At 42.3% G+C, this 16680-nt stretch overlaps 2 protein-coding genes across 2 annotated transcripts in view; one reads left to right on the forward strand and one right to left on the reverse strand.

Annotated features, from left to right (window-relative positions):
* LOC116685863 (sorting nexin-7-like) overlaps positions 1-12047 on the forward strand; it is a 39117-nt gene extending 27070 nt beyond the window's left edge. The window contains 1 exon segment of the mRNA XM_032510820.1: positions 11065-12047. Coding sequence (XP_032366711.1) covers positions 11065-11212 — 148 coding nt within the window. The 3' untranslated portion in view covers positions 11213-12047.
* Positions 12048-14435: 2388 nt separating this feature from the next.
* Positions 14436-16680, reverse strand: part of LOC116685830 (macrophage mannose receptor 1) — a 5061-nt gene continuing 2816 nt past the window's right edge. The window contains exons 3-5 of the mRNA XM_032510784.1: positions 15348-15695; positions 14979-15076; positions 14436-14566 (exon numbers count right to left, since the gene is read on the reverse strand). Coding sequence (XP_032366675.1) covers positions 14459-14566; positions 14979-15076; positions 15348-15695 — 554 coding nt within the window. The 3' untranslated portion in view covers positions 14436-14458. The remainder of the gene's footprint in view (positions 14567-14978; positions 15077-15347; positions 15696-16680) is intronic.

A 16680-nucleotide genomic window follows, 5' to 3' on the forward strand; every position in this document is an offset into this window, starting at 1 on the left:
CACACAACACACAGGGTACATATTTATGGCAGATCTACTTAGGCTAGTTGGACAAATAGAATGCTTTGTGACTCAGGTTATTAGATGTTTGTTCTGCCAAGTCAGTACATCAGCTTGACACAGCTCAGCCACTCACTTGTAGAGAACACCGTGCAAACAAGACATTTATTAAGCAGCACTGGCCTCTCTAAGGAAAAAGACAGAGTCTCCATTAGAATAAGCCATGTCTAGGTGATAAACTCAGCTGTTAATGGTAAAAGGCAAGCAACTTTCCCTGCTTTGGAAGTGCCTTTTTATAAAAAGCACCATAATACTGACCCCTTATACTGTATCTGAAGTCTCTTTATGTAGACCTTAGTGGTCCCTAATACTGTATCGGAAGTGTCTTTTATTATTAGACATTAGTGGTCCTATACTGTATCTGAAGTCTCTTTATATAGACTTAGTGTCCTCATACTGTATCTGAGTCTTTTATGTAGCTTAGTGGTCCCTAAACTGTTCTGAAGTCTCTTTTATAAGACCTTAGTGGGTCCCTAATACTGTATCTGAAGCTCTTTATATAGGACCTAGTGGTCCCTAATACTGTATCTGAAGTCTCTTTTATAAAGACCTTAGTGGTCCCTAATAGTATCTGAGGTATCTTATTATAGACTTAGTGGTCCCTAATACTGTATCTGAAGTCTCTTTTATATAGACCTTAGTGGTCCCCTAATACTGATCTGAAGTATCTTTTATATGACCTTAGTGGTCAATACTGTATCTGAAGTCTTTATATAGACCTAGTGGTCCCCTAATACTGTATCTGAAGTCTCTTTTATATAGACCTTAGTGGTCCCCTAATACTGTATCTGAAGTCTCTTTATAGACTTAGTGGTCCTAAATGTATTGAAGTTCTTTATTTAGACCTTGGTGGTCCCTAATACTGTATCTGAAGTCTCTTTATATAGGACCTGAGTGGTCCTAATACGGTATCTGAAGTCTTTATATAGACCTTAGTGGTCCCTAATACTATCTGAAGTCTCTTTATATAGACCTTAGTGGTCCCTAATACTGTATTGTACTGGGGGAAGTTACAGTTTAAAATCCCTTTGTCTTTACTTTAGTTGGATTTAAGTAGATGTATAACAACACAAACTCTGGTCCGATTGACTGGAGCTGCGTCTACCGAGCATGTCTGTGTGTAAATCAGGGTACTGCTAAAATAAAATAGAGCATGCCTGCTCAGCAACGCTCTCGTTGAAAAATAGTTTGAAGTATGAAATCAGTGCAAAGAGGATGATTTCATACCTTGTCGAAAGCAGGGTTATAGCAGATTAAGGCACGGAATATAGTTTTCTTTGATAGGTGGTTGGCTTATTTCTTTTACTGTGATATCATTTATTTGTGAGTAACCTAAAATCAGTGCTTTTTTTGCCCTATCTTTGGTGAGAACATCTTGTCATTGAGTTCAAAATTCAAGACATATTATTTGGACCAGATTTAGTTCTGTATGGTCGGTAGGATGATTTTAATATTACACATTCAGTGATTTGAATCCCATCCAGAGCACATGTGTGTGCAGGATGTTCCTCCCCCTTCCCCAAGAATTAATTACATCCACAAATACCTGCTGTCTTTTGGCACACTTGTGGGGTCCTCAGAGAATTGAATCCATCTGGATAATACCTGGTGTTTCCAAATGTATTCTGAAGTTTTGCATATGAAATGCTGCAATTCCTGAGTTTTATTATTTTCAGTTTGAGTTATGTGGGGTGTAATAAAAGAAGAGGGTGGGGGGGGGGGGGGGCGTGAGGCAAAAATACTGCATTGTTTTCTATAAACAACAGCAAGTTAGTTAGTAGTAGTTAGTTAGTTAGTTAGTTGTAGTTAGTTAGTTAGTGGTTGTAGTTAGCATACTGATACCGACAGCCGTTGTGGCAGCACCCACAGAACTTGTAGGTTCTGTAAAACCCTGAGCACTCGATGGCTGCCATGGTAGTTCCACCCCTGGACTCTCTGTTACACTTTCTGAGTTTAACACATTATGTTTTTCAGTGTAACTCCTATGTGGAGTCTCTCTCTCTCGGTCTCTCCCCACCATATAATGTAACCGGGCGGTCATTGAGGCTCCGTATGAAACTCTGACATTTTGACCAGCTGTTAAACAGTTAAATAAAATGGATTATGGATCATTTCATTTCTATTGTTTAGAGCTGACTTTACCAGCTGAGTTCTCTATTGGCTGTTGAAACAGGAGACGTCTCTTACGTCCTAAGACCAGCCTCTGCAACTGAGTCGCAGCCGAACCATCAGCTGACTTATGTCCAGCTGAGACTGTTCGAGATGATCGCTGTGTCCCTCCATGTTTCAGGCCCTGGCACTAGCTAGCTGTGAGGGCGGGTGACTGGCTTCAGTACTCCTGTTGTTGGCGTCCTCTGCTGTTCTAGGTGTATTAACATAACAAAGTCTAGACCCCAAATATAAGACGAGCCCACTTTTTACAAAAAAATTGTCTTATATTTGGACCAATACAGTATCAATGACAGTTGCCTGTACATCCATTGGAATTCAGTGTAGTTTTTATGGTGCCAGTTTACTAAAATGTTAACACATGTTGTAGCTATGTCTCTGTTTATATCTCCCAAAGCATTATGGGAACTGGTACACTTTGGAAACTGAGGCAATTGTCTGAAGAGAGCAACATGTTAGGAATATGATGTACCGTATGTCCTTCAGGTGTCATCCAAACCTATAACTCTAGTTACCAAATGCTTAATATTTTCTCACCCACACCGCACTTAAGACTCTTCTTCATGAACAAATTTGGCTTTAGACTGTTTTAAAAGAAATAATTGATAACCACATCACAGTGATTTCATCTCAGTGACTCATTTGGCTGAACTATTGAGTTAAACTCCACACAGCAAACCAGTTGCAATCATTTCAAGCCTGTTGTTCTCCTGGCATTCCATAGCACACAGTGAGCAAACAATAACTCTCTGCTGAGAGTGGTCCCAAAGGACGAGATCACCCTTTGCTATGTGCTGATATTGTTATTCAGGTGCAGGTGTGGGCTATTGTAGCCACGGGGCCCGTGAATGATTTATTGGATTGGGGCACAGAAAGGCGGCCTATAAGGATCTAATAAGACGCCTGCACCTGGGAGGGTCGTATAGCTCCTAGGTGGGGTGTATGGGAAGACTGGGAAATAGAGATCAAGGATGAATGAGAGATTGAGGGAAGGAGGAGACATGAGTAGCACAGTGAAGGCAGAATGGGTGAGGAGTGTTAAGAGGAGGAAAGAAACTCAAAGATACAAGGAGCAAGAAGAAGAAATAGGATGGGAAGTAGCAGGATGAATTTAGAAAAGAGAGCAGTGAATTAAAATAGGGGCATATGTGTTAAAGCTGTTTAGTGACCCATGACTCATGTAGAGCTGAAACATTGACTTGTAAAATGTGAGAATTTGGAACATTTGATATGATTGCTTCCCTGTTTTCTGTCATTTCATGGACTAATCATTGTAAGATTAATCAGAGAAATAATCAAGACATTAGTGATAAGGAAAATGGTTGTTTGTGACACTGTCTTAAAATAACTTTAGTCATGACATCTTGAGGGATTTTGACATTTGCCAATGCTTCAGCACCACCGAGTCATCCCTTCAACCACAAAGTCCTTCTGACAGTCCTTCCCATATGACATGCATGCACCATTAACACAAGAGTGGCAGAGGAGCAGGCGTGGCACGACGCGTGTGAAGTGGGTGACAAGACAAATTTATCTTAGCTTACACAACTCGTTTTCTGCTCTCATGGTTGCTTTGGCTACGTACCACATGAACCAATAACAGCTTTAGGGTCACTCTCTCCCCCATTGTACACTACCGGTCAAACGTTTGCGGTCACTTACAAATTTCCATCCCACTCCATCATAGACCAATCATGTATATGTTATTTGTACCTTGAAGGCTTTGATTTAGCTTTAAAGGCCCAGTGTGTAACGTGTTTAGTTGTTTGTTATCAAAATCTCTGTCATTCACAAACTTGTCCTTTTTCATGAATATTTCCAGGAGTCTTTTTCTTCGCCCAGAAACTGAAAAAAGAGATTGAAAAGAGCAAAAGAGCGGCTTTTTGAAGCGTGAAGGCCACCGTAGCTGGAATACGTACTTTAAACTACGTGGTGCCAGAGAGTTGATTGATCTCAACGCTAGATGGGAGAAATTCTTGCACATTGGACCCTTTAAATAAGTCTCTTCAGACACTTTATTCAATGCATTAGATCATTTGAAAGAAGATGTTGATAATATTGTTGCAGAAACATGTTCATCCCTGATGGACTAGACGTTAAAGCTGTAGTGCGTAGTTTCTGTCTCCCCAATTAGGAATTCTGAGGGTCCACATGATACAAGCCTTATGTGATCGCGCCACCACTACAACCCCCCGCCACCCTCCTCCAGTTGCTAGTAGCCAAGGAGGACACAGAGGATTAAAAACATGATAGACTCTTCAGAAGAGGTCATTATCTTCACTCTAGTTTCTGCTCTGGAAAGTCTCCGGACGCCACAATCTTCTGAAGATAGTCATTCTGGGAAATCCACAGAGAGTTGTTTGGAGCTGAGAGTCTTAATTAGCTTTGGAGCAACTCATTTGGCAATGGCTTGAATAAAACAGACGTTAATTAATACCAAAACTGTACCCACTAAAGCTTTAATGGACCTTTTTCACGCCAGACATTTTGACGTGTCATAGTAGGAAAAGCACAGCTGAAATTGATAACCTTAACGATGGCTTAATTCCATCAAGTGTCCCAGTGAGCTGTTTCAGTGGCCTCTCGAGTGGAATGCAGCCATCATTTATGGTTTTGAATACATCTGTGCTTTTCCTACTATGACATGTCAACAAGTCTGCCTTGAAAAAGGTCTATACTATCAAACATGGAGAACAGACTCATTTAGTGGTTCACTACATGCTGGCGAGGTGATAACCCCATCCTGCTCACTGCTTGATAACTTGGATCTATAATTTCAGGAATAATAACCCTCTGCTGCTGTGATGTATCAATATACAGTAGATTAGCTGTAGCCCATGCTGTGATCAGATTGCTGTGTGTGGAGTGCAGCAGAATGAGGATATTTTGCAGTTCTGTTAGCACTTCTCCATGCAGTTTTCATCACAGTTGCTTTTCTGGCACAATCTGCATATTGATTGATTAATTGTCTGATAGTAGAACAGACTGGAGGTGTCGTGTTCTTCATTGTCAAGAAAAGGATAATAACGTCTGTTTAACTTCTCTCACTCAATATACTTTATATTTATTCTAAAGCAATATTTATAATATATTTATAGCGCTTGAGCAGAGGTGATGAAGCACAAAGTGGAAACAGGAAACATGAAGGAGCTCCTGGGCACCTGGATGCCAGGACTCTGAGTGACTGCAGGTCTCTCTGGTAAACTCATTGGGTTAAGATGACTTCTTCTATGGTAAATGAAAGGCTTGACCCCACCAAGTAGGTCATCCAATCAAATCCAAGCATTGACGGCAATGCTGCTGCCAGTTCTGCCGTTGTTTACCTTTTTCTTCTTCTTCTAGTCCGTAGAAATAGAAAAGTCGTAGCCTTTCCTCATTAGCGCCGCCTCTGTTCAGGAGAAGACTGTAACTAGTGGCGGGAGCACCAGCGCGGGTAGAAACCGGAAACGGCAGGTCCATGACGTCACATTCACGGGCGCCAGCTCGGCCTTTGAGATGTTTACTTTAATTATTTCATCACAGAGGGAAGTGGCTGTCCATCATTGACATCTGAAATATTCAACACATATGATGAAAGATTCCAATAGCCCACAGTGCCTATCATGAAGCTGATATTAATGATTGATTGATTTCATTTAAGTGCCTATGTATTTACATGTTTTGAGGTCTTGTCCTGTTCTTGCTCATGTAGCGAGACAGGAGGAATTGAGTCGCACACATGCTCGTTTTCATGCATCAAGTTCCAACAGCCCAGATCAACCTGGACAGACCATAGATATAATAAACATGAAGTAGTTAAAAATGTAATTATTTATGAGACGTAATAATTGATTCAAACTTTTTCAACATGATTTAAGTTGACTGTTGCCTTCCCAGACAAATCCAGCAGTGGTTGAGGATGCAGGGGTCATCATGCAGGTTTGTGATGAGCTGAGTGCTCTGCCGTCACTAAGAATTGCAGAGGCAGTAGCCCTGTCAGTGTTGCCATGGTTACTTCATAGCAACAGGGATCTTGTTTTGGGGACAGCTATAAATTCAAGGATGTTGCTTATATTTCAGGATTATGTTTTCTGTCTTCACAGAATTAGACTAGCTGGTAAAGGGCAGACTGAGTGTGGCAGTGTACTGCAGAATGAGCACGCTGATGCCAGATGCATGGCACACTGGAACCAGTGATCGCTGGATTAGATGTCAAATGTTAGTTTTAGTTCAGGAGGGGGGCTGGCGTCTCCCTTAGAGACAAGGTGAGAAGCTCAGTCATCCGAGAGGAGCTCGGAGTAGAGCCGCTGCTCCTTCACGTTGAAAGGAGCCAGTTGAGGTGGTTCGGGGATCTGGTAAGGATGCCTCCTGGGGGAATCCCTAGGGAGGTGTTCCAGGCACGTCCAGCTGGGAGGAGGCCTCGGGGAAGACCCAGGACTAGGTGGAGGGATTATATCTCCAACCTGGCCTGGGAACGCCTCGGGATCCCCCAGTCGGAGCTGGTTGATGTGGCTCGGGAAAGGGAAGTCTGGGGTCCCCTACTGGAGCTGCTGCCCCCGCGACCCGATACCGGATAAGAGGATGAAGAATGGAGGATGGATGGATGGATAGATGGATGGATGGATGTTAGTTTTGGATAGCTTTTGGTGTCCGGGTAACCTGGTTTGTGCATCATTCGTTCATTTGTTTTTCAAAATAAAACAAAAAGCAAAAAATGACTTGTTTTTTAATACTAGCTTCCAAAATGAAAAAAACGAATAAGGACTAGTTTTTCCACTTGGGTACCCAGATGAAAAATGGCGAGCCAATGACAAGCGTTTCATCCAATTCTGATATGTTGATTAAAAGTCATTTTGGTTTTATTTTGAAAAACACGTGAACAAATGATACACTGATTTAACCAAACCCGGGACTGCGTGCGTGCGTGCGTGCGTGCGTGGTGCGTGCGTGTGTGTGTGTGTGCGTGTGTGTGTGTGTGTAATAGCTGCATGTACTGAATGAGTATGATAGGACTTCCTCCCAGGAGAGCGGGGATCGTGTCTTGCGTGCTATGTTTATTTTGTTGCTTTCCTAATCCCAACCGTTTCTTCTTTTTTAAACGCAACCGTAGCCTCGCGATAACATTGGCCTCACTTTTGCACTATTTCATTGACTGTATGCACAATTGCACATTCTCAATTCAAATTTTGCTGCTCTTATTTTTTTTTTTTTTTTTACTTTTTATATTGTTCACTTGAATGTTATGTTTGTCTGTGGACCTAATTGGTAAACTATGTCTTGTCTCCACCGTGGGATAGAGGGAAACGTAATTTCGATCTCTTTGTATGTCTTGACATGTAAAGAAATTGACAATAAAGCAGACTTTGACTTTGAACATGTCACGTGGTTTTCAAAGTGGCGTGCATGTTTGCACTGTGGCGTTGCAGCCTGCCGTCTGCTGTTTACAGTGATACAGCATAGACATATGCGTGGATAGCTCAAAATGCATACAGATAACACACCGTTTGGCTTTAGGAAAGTGGCGTGTATGTTTACATGAAGACATGATGGCAGGTGGAGATTATCACATTTTTTGCTCCTCCAATCGAACCCCAACCAGACCAATTCCATTTCCAGCCTGCACTGCCGCAGTGCTACCAAGGTGCTGTGGTGTTATTGAAAGAGACTGGCTGTTAAATGGAGGGTTGAAGGGCCAAGGCTTTGACTTACTGCTGCCTCCAAATCGCTATTACCCTGGAAGAGCGGACTGCTTTATTGATGGGTGCTGACAGACTGGAAACCCAAGTTCACAGATTAGCTTTAAAGTGTGTCTGTGCCTGTTGGTGTGTGTGCTTGTCATTTTCTCTTTCCGGTTGCCTGGCTTCCTGCCTCTGCTATCTAGATAACCGCTTTTATGTCATAAAAGTGTGATTCGCTTTGTCAAGGCCCCTGCAACACATACACACTTCCATCCACTACGGGATTCTCTCAGCACCTCTGTCGGTGCAATAATGTGCCGTCTCTGATGAGATGGTAAGGGGAAGAAAGGAGGAGAAAAAAGAAGAGGAAGGGGAGAAAAGTGCTGGGGAAAGACATTTGGGAAAGCTCTTCAGACACTGACAGACCACTGATGAGAGCCATTATGTTAAAGTGAAACAGTAGTGAAGAAAATGATGATTATAAGTAATAACCATGGCCATTCTCACTTGAAAATGTTCAACCTTCAAACTAAAATGTTAATGCGTGACAACATACAACAAATACAAATGTCAATATTCTAATACGTCAGCATCAGTCAATAATCGGCCAACTGTAGAACCACTATGATGCAGTTTATTTAAATTGGTTGTAAAGGTATTGATACATTGATATTGTGATGTAGTCCTTTATTTATTTTTTTAACGTAGGCCGCACAATGTTATGACACTGCAGGAGAACAGCAGGCTTGAACAATGAGTTTTTATGGCCAGTGGAATGGTCTTAACGCTCAGTCCCAATCAAAACCAGGTCAGCTACCAGAAGAACCCCCTTAGGCGACATACCCAGTATCTGCTGACGACTGCAGACACTCAACATCCAACGGACTTGAACTCAAATAGTAAAAGCATCGAGTTCATCTTAATTATGCCAACTACTTTTGGTCCACTTATATGATGTACTGTAAACTAGTAGCTGTATTTCTTGGTCTTCACTGGAGAATTGCTCATCTTTCCTTATAGACGGTAAACAAAACAATGACAATGTGTGGGCATTTATTTGTAATGGGTTGTTGAGGCTCTGGTTTAGGTTCATTGCTGTTACTACACCTAGAGGGATATTGACTTTGGGGGAGGGAGGACTAGCAAGTAGCACCCACCATGGTAATGTAATCATGGTACCAAGGACCAGTGTTGGTAGGGGTGGAAGTCTCTGGAGTCGGATTTCTACTCTTGGTCTAATGATTCAATTCAGATTTGATTCTCTATACGAAATGGATTCAATACATAGTTAATGAGGCACAATGTTCAGGCTGTTACTCCAGTGCCAAACCATTCAAACCATGTCTTTAGCCAGGCTCTAAGGCTGACTGTCAGAAATCACTTGGTATTAACCACCTGTGGCCAGATAGATAGATAGATAGATAGATAGATAGATTTTTATTGATCCCAAAAAAGGGGAGATTCCAGTGTTGCAGCTGCAAATTATCTGGCACACATACGGAATATACATGAAATAATAGGATAGAATACAAGAACAAATAATTTAAAATATATAAGTTGGGAATACTGCTTCACTAGTATTGGTAAAGCTGTAGATAACCTGTTGGGTTGTTTGTTGAACTGCGGAGGCGAGCATTGGCCAAAACAGTGATGTGACACACAGTAAAGGTCTGTCTCAGGGCCGCCGCTGCAAAATGTCCACATCAGAAACGCACACGGTCTTGTAGTGGGTGCCGGTCCTTTGTTGACTCTGGCAGACTCCCTTTCTAAGCTGATTTTGCACAGTGTAGGGGATCCTACATAAAAACTGCTCAAAAACACACAGGTGCATTATCTTTAGTAACCGGTCGTGTTTCTGGAAAAAGACATTGCTGTTGAGTTTTTTTTTTTATGTATTTTTTGGCACTTTGATTATATTGGGGGGGGGGTTCCCTTTATTTGATAGTGACAGTGGATAGACAAGAGAGGTGGGAGAGAGATGGGGGAAGACACACAGCCAAGGGCCGCAGGTTGGACTAGAACCTGGCTGCAGAGGACTCAGCCTACATGGGGCGCCACTGTCATTGGGTGAGCCAGAGGTCGCCCCATAGTTGGGTTATACTGGAGAGAAGGCAGACATCTCCCGGTTGATGCTTCAAACACTGGGCAACGCACACTAAAACTATCTAGACTGGAAAGTAGCTCTACTGGTAAGAGGAAAAATAGGCATTTTAGATTTGCCTCCTTGAAGTTAATGTGTAAAGGCATTAGTCTTTCAAACTGAATAGGTTGTACAACATGACGTCAACTTGTTTAGGGCAAAGGTCTGGGCCAACTACTGCATAGTTGTTGTCGGACTTTTTGGCGGAAAAGTGGTTTTCAGACACTGATAGACAACCGACGAGACAATCTCAAGCATACTGCAGACTTAAACTTTTAAAGCACCCATATTCTGCTCATTTTCAGGTTCATAATTGTATTTTGAGGTTGTACCAGAATAGGTTTCCATGGTTTCATTTTCTAAAAACACCATATTTTTGTTGGACTGCACATTGCTGCAGATCCTGTTTTCACCCTGTGTGTTTAGGTCTCTGTTTTAGCTCCAGAGTGAGACATCTCACTAGTTTTAGCTGCAGTGTGAGACATCTCACTTGTTTTAGCTCCAGAGTGAGACATCTCACTTGTTTTAGCCACAGAGTGAGACATCTTCCATGTTTTAGCTCCGGAGTGAGACATCTCCCTTCTATACTATCTTTGTTGGGAGCTGCACATGCTCAGTAGCTTGGTAAGATCCCATCCGCTAGATAACTCTTTCTCCAGCTTTGGTCAGTCCAAGGCAGGATCAGCTGGGAGACTTCTTCTAGACCAGGGACACAACAGGGACAGGAAGTAGAACAGGGACAGGAAGTAGTTCTTTTGGAGATTCTGGTCCACTAGTGGCTGTTGGAGCAGTGTTTTACCTTTGAGAACGAGCTAGCATGCTACGGTTAGCCACCTCGTCTCTAGTGACGTAGAAAGCCGTGCAGATGTCTCACCCGGAGACTGAAGACAGAGGACATTCAGAAACCGGATCTCACTCTGAACAGCATGGGTGGATTTTACCCCAAGTGTGTATGCGTGTGGAAGCACCAGAGACACAAAATAACCTCCCAAATCCCAGAAATTGAATTTTTCCCCAATGGTGTGTGTTCTGTTTCAGTGCCTGGCTGTGTGGGAGTCGTTCCTCCTGTCTCAGAGAGTGGAGCCCAGCGAGCACAACGATGGGGAAGACGCCTCTTAGAGGTGTGGACACGATCCAAACGCCTGTCCAGCAGACACTGTTGTCTCTCCAGCACAACCAAAAATAGACTTTGAACCAATGTCCACTTATGCCAACATGCATCATGTAAGAAACAAGCACGCTCTTCATTCTATGTCTCTGTCTGTCTGTCTCTGTCTGTCTGTCTGTCTGTCTCTGTCTGGCCAAAGAAGTTGATGCAAACCAGCCATTCCAGTGATAATGGTGCAACCAACACTGTGATCCAACTATCCACATTTTAAGGGTTAAACTTGTCTTTGTGCCTTGCCAAAAGTTAAAAGAAGACTCCTGGCTCTTCTTTCCAATACTTAGGTAGATTAGTATGGATTTACAATACACAGGCTCTGATTGGTCGGGATCCAGCATGAAGTCCGCCTTGTGTTTTGGCCAAGTCACAGCTAGAAGCTTTGATCTAATTGGATCAAGTAAATTAATAATAATAATAATGCAATAGCACGCCTTTGACTGAAAGGTCTTGCATCTATAATGTGTTGTCATTTATTTCATATAGACGAATCAGCCAGTGCAGATTTATACAAAGAGTGTACACTAAAAAGTAAAATTATAAAATGTCATCAGAAGAAATGCATTGAACCTCCATCTAGAGCTCGGGTTCTCAGAATGCTCTCAGTAACAGGACTGGTGGTCTCCCGGTGCCCAGAAGCCTTAACTGATCTGGTTGTTTGGGCCCATGGAGATTTCACGTTTACATGTCGGATGAAGACCAGCTACAGTGTCTTTGTAACAGAACGCTCAAAAATAATGTTTTTATACTGATATCTTTTTTCTCTTGCTTGCTTTTATCACTGCTTATGTAAAAAAAGGTAAGAATAAAGTTGATTTTGAGATGTTGCGATAATAATAAAGACACAAGCTCACACCATCAACAGTTTGGGCTTAACAAATACATTGTTTGCATTTTGCTTCATGAGTTGTTTTAACAGTTGCCCTTCATTATTAAGAGCAGTTTCCTTACGTTTCCAGCTGCGTGCTGAAACATTCAGCCTGTTTCTGAACTCAGTGCATGCTGGCATGAAAAAAACATTGCTGCCAAAGTTGAGACACTGAAAAAAAAATTAAATATGCAACACTTTTGGTTTAGCCCCATTTTTCATGACCTGAACTCAAAGATCTAAGACTTTTTCTGTATACACACAAGGCTGATTACTCTCAAATTATTGTGTCTACATCTGTGTTAGTGAGCACTTTTCCTTTGCCGAGTAATCCATCCGCCTCACAGGTGTGGCATATCAAGATGCTGATTAGACAGCTTGATAATTGCACAGGTGTGCCTTAGGCTGGCCACAGTGAAAGGCCACTCTGAAATGTGCAGTTTCCCTGAATGGAAGGTGATGGACATCCGGCAAAAAAACACGCTTCCGGCACATGAACAATCCCGGAAGTGGAACGTCCAGGATATAGACTGTTTAAATGGTCTTTGGCAACAGTGGTGTGAGCAGGTAAAAGGGTAACTACAGTTTTTTTGTTTGTTTTTTTAAACCTTGGCCCCATTTCCCCATGCATTTGGGTCTAAAAGTGACCAAAAACCTTTGAATTTGGTCCGGTACTGAGCGGGGTCACAATGACAAACCGGAGCGAACTAAAACTAAAAGTGTCTGACGACATTATCGATCTCAGGACGTGACCTTTTTGTCTAAAAGTGGAGACAAGAAAAAAGACGTTCAGGTAGTCTGTTACCGAGTAGTCCACAGAAATCATATGCTCCTGTTTTTTCATTTTCGATGTAATGGCTTAATATTGAAATGATTTGCACAACGTGGATGAGGTTGTTATAATTGGATGGCTGTTTTTTGAGTGTAGTCTATGGATGAAGTGTACGGATGAAGAGCGTGTATGTGCGAAGTCATGATGTCACGTTTCATAATACATCCATGGCTTTATGTTTTCTCTAATAGATTTTCAATAAAAAGAATGGTATTTCTCGTGTGTCACAGCCCTGTGGATTAGAGGAGGAACACCTGACGTGGTAACACAGCGTTGTGTCCGAGGTATATCACTGGACACATCCACCACAGGACCCACTCCTGACAACCTATTCTTTGGGCATATAGGGGCACAGCCCCCACGGGAGCACTACCAATACCACCAGCCCCACAGCCCTTCAGCCACTGCTTCGCCCTCCTCCTCCTGCTGCCTCTCGCTCTCCTTCTCTTCATCAGTACTCCGGCTCAAACGACTAGCCTACATGTGGTCATAGAACTATAAGACCTCATCCACATTGTCCAAATAATTTGAATGTTTAGCCGTTACATTGGAAATCTTTTATTTAATAGGAGCCTAGGATTTCTGTAGCCTACATACTACCTAGTCTCGTGTTACACTTGCCACACCGCTGTCTTCGGACACACATCCTGAGATTGATAATGTTGTCAGACACTTTTAGTACCAATCTGAGCCCGTTGGTACCAAAGAATTCACTTTTAGACAGAAATACATGGGCTAAAAAACGGTAGTTACCCTTTAATGTCCTTCAAGATGTCTAATACCCTCGTCAGGGATTATCCCTTTAATACTATATTCACTTAAGGAGCAAATTCTCCACATTGACTGTGTACATTTGATACTTTTATACTTTTATTACAGTTTCATTGCAGGACTTTACTTTGGTTTTAGTTGGTATATTAGTTTGGTGCATTACATTTTCAGTTCCATGGATAACAAAACACACACCTGTAGCAAAGAGAAGCGGTGTAGTGAACCTTGTTTAGAAACGACTTCCTTTTTATTACAGGAAGCCGCTGGTTTGACTTCCTATGCAAACACAGGATGATTTGAATGTGAGATCAGATTCCAGAGAGACACTGCTGAAAGCACTGAGAACATTAACTCGACTTTACACTCGGAAATGCACTTCCTCGGGCCGGTGATGGCCAAGAATGGACATGTTTGGAAAAGGACTGCAAGCTAAACATAACCCAGACGATAAAGCCACACCAAATCCCGCCCCCCCCAAAAAAAGACATTTTGTCTCATAACAATTTATTGTACAGTCGCATCTTTTCTAATCTTAAAGTATCCACTCTACAAAATGTCAGAAACGAGTGAAACATGTCTGTTATATTTACCCACAGCCAAAGCAGATCCATTCAAAAGTCTTGTTTCAATCAGTCTACAGCCCAGAGATATTCATTTTATGATTATATATGACGAAGAAAAGAATCAAAAATGTATTATGGAGAAGCTGGAAGCGGTGAATATTTGGCATGGATGAAGTGATTATTAAAGTAGTTTGAATCAGCTGATAGAGACACGTTTCTCTGATGAAAATAGACGATCAGTGCAGCTCATCCTCCTCCTCCTCCTTGTGGAAGACCTGTCCATCGGCCTGCTTCCTCCAGCTCAGTTTGATGTCCAGGCCCCGGGCCCCCAGCTTCTGTTGGAGCTGAGACACAAAACTCCTCAGCATCACCACTCACTCTTATTTAGATTGGACTCATCTGGAAGCTCTCTAAATATACTCCATACAGTACTGTGTAGTAGAGCTTGGGACTTTCTACTCTTGTACATTATTGCAGACAGGGATTTGATTCATAAGTAGTCATATCCTCCCTCTATAAGGCCTGCAGAGTGCCACTATTAGACTCGTTGCTTCTACACAGGTCATGTATGTGGCCATAGTATTGTAATGTGTATAATGTAATAGCTTTTGAATATTCTTATTTAGCTGTAATTATTGTTTCCTCCTCAGACTGTCCCTTGTTCTGCTGGAATGTGAATTTTTGCTCTGAGGGTCAAGACCGTTTCGTCTCGTTCTCTGTTCTGTTTTTTGCATTAACGTATAAAACGTGATGTACCTGCTTCAACATGGCCTCCATGACGGCCGGGTCGTTCACGTCCAGGGAGGAGTTCTTCTTCTTCAACCTCAGTCGTATCACTCGCTTTGAAGCAGGCCCTTTGAAAAAGAAAAAAAAAACAACTAACTATCAGGTATAAGCTTCCTGCTTGGATAACAATCCGCATCCTGCTCATGGAACATGAGTTTAAGCAATGGCAGGGGAAGTGGTAGTTCACAGCATGCTAACTTACAAAAGACTTTAATAAAAATGACCCACATCATGAGTGTTGTTACATATTATCCAGAGCCTGATGTTTAGTTTGGGTTATGTTCCCATCCAACCCTGAAGTAACCCTGAATCTGATTTGGATCTGGGGTTAGCACTCACTTGGACCAAAGCAAACGAATGCTCTCTTGAAGTCACAGTTCCAGTCTTCCCATTGTCCGAGTCGACTAAAGTCTGCAGCCACACAGGCCTCCCTCTGGTCGTTGTTGTTGGGTTCCTTATCGTTGAGATTCCAGTACCTGAATGAGGAAGCACTGCCGTCCGACCACTTCCAGGTGTCTCTGAAAAGGCCGATGAAGACCGATCCGTTAGTGGGTATCAGCTCCTGCACCTTCTGGTTCTCTCTGCTGTTCCTCACGCTGGCCAGGTCCGTGTACCGCTGCCTGCAGTAGCTCTGGGCCGCAGGCCACGTCATGGAGATGTCAGTGAGTATAAAAGTCACATTTGGCCCTGAAAATAAAGCACAGAGAAGTGTACAGGCCTCCCATCTATGCCACATACAGTATGTGGCAGGATTCACGCCTTTATAATATGATTATTAATCCCCTAAGATATAAGGAACCACATCCATGAATCCAAAATGTAAATCTCTCCACAATAATAAGAAATCTCCTTAAAACAGTACAATAGATGCAGACATTATAATGTTGTTTTTCTATAATGAATACATTTTTTAGATTTAATAAACACCATAGACTATAAAATAAATAAGGGATGACGCTGGGGGGGCCTGAAAAATCCAGCCAATGCCAAATGGCCTTAAACCTGCATTCTACCTAATTTCCAGAAGGGGGCGACTCCACCGGCTCCAAAATAAAGTCCGTCTCTACGTGGCATTTCCCAGTGAAACATAGACCTTCGAATGTGTCCAAGTTGGTTTCCTTTTGCAGTGTAAGTGTGGTCCTGCGGGGACGCCGCCACCATTTTGGGACGGACATCTGCACTTCTTCACCATGAAGAGACTTATGTGAGATGTTTGTGCTGCTTTTGAATGTTCATGCAAAGAAAAAGCCAAACTTTCCAACATGGAATAACATTTTTAATGGATGATTTAATGGCGTCCTTACAAATGTGTTGAATTAAATGTCACAACTATGTTTGACGTGTGTGATTGAAGTGGCAGCTGCTCCAGTTCCTCTAGTCGATCCCCATAGATTGCCATGTTAAGAAATCCAAACTTTACAGTTGAAATAATCATGTTATACAATAGAATGTCATTTATGTCAATCATAATATATCACGTCATATTTGCACAAATGGGTGCTCGAGTTTGTGGCAACGTGAAACCTTTGAGCTTCATTATATTCCATCTTCTTGTCAGTTAGAGTTAGAGCAGTTAGCTGTAGGGTTGCATTCTCAAAGAACGCAACTCCTAACCTGTGTTGCTGTCATGTTGTGATTTTTGTTGGTCGGACCCAGCAATGGGGGGGGGGGG

The sequence above is a fragment of the Etheostoma spectabile genome, unplaced genomic scaffold (assembly GCF_008692095.1).
Source record: "Etheostoma spectabile isolate EspeVRDwgs_2016 unplaced genomic scaffold, UIUC_Espe_1.0 scaffold272, whole genome shotgun sequence".
Taxonomy (NCBI): Eukaryota; Metazoa; Chordata; class Actinopteri; order Perciformes; family Percidae; genus Etheostoma; species Etheostoma spectabile.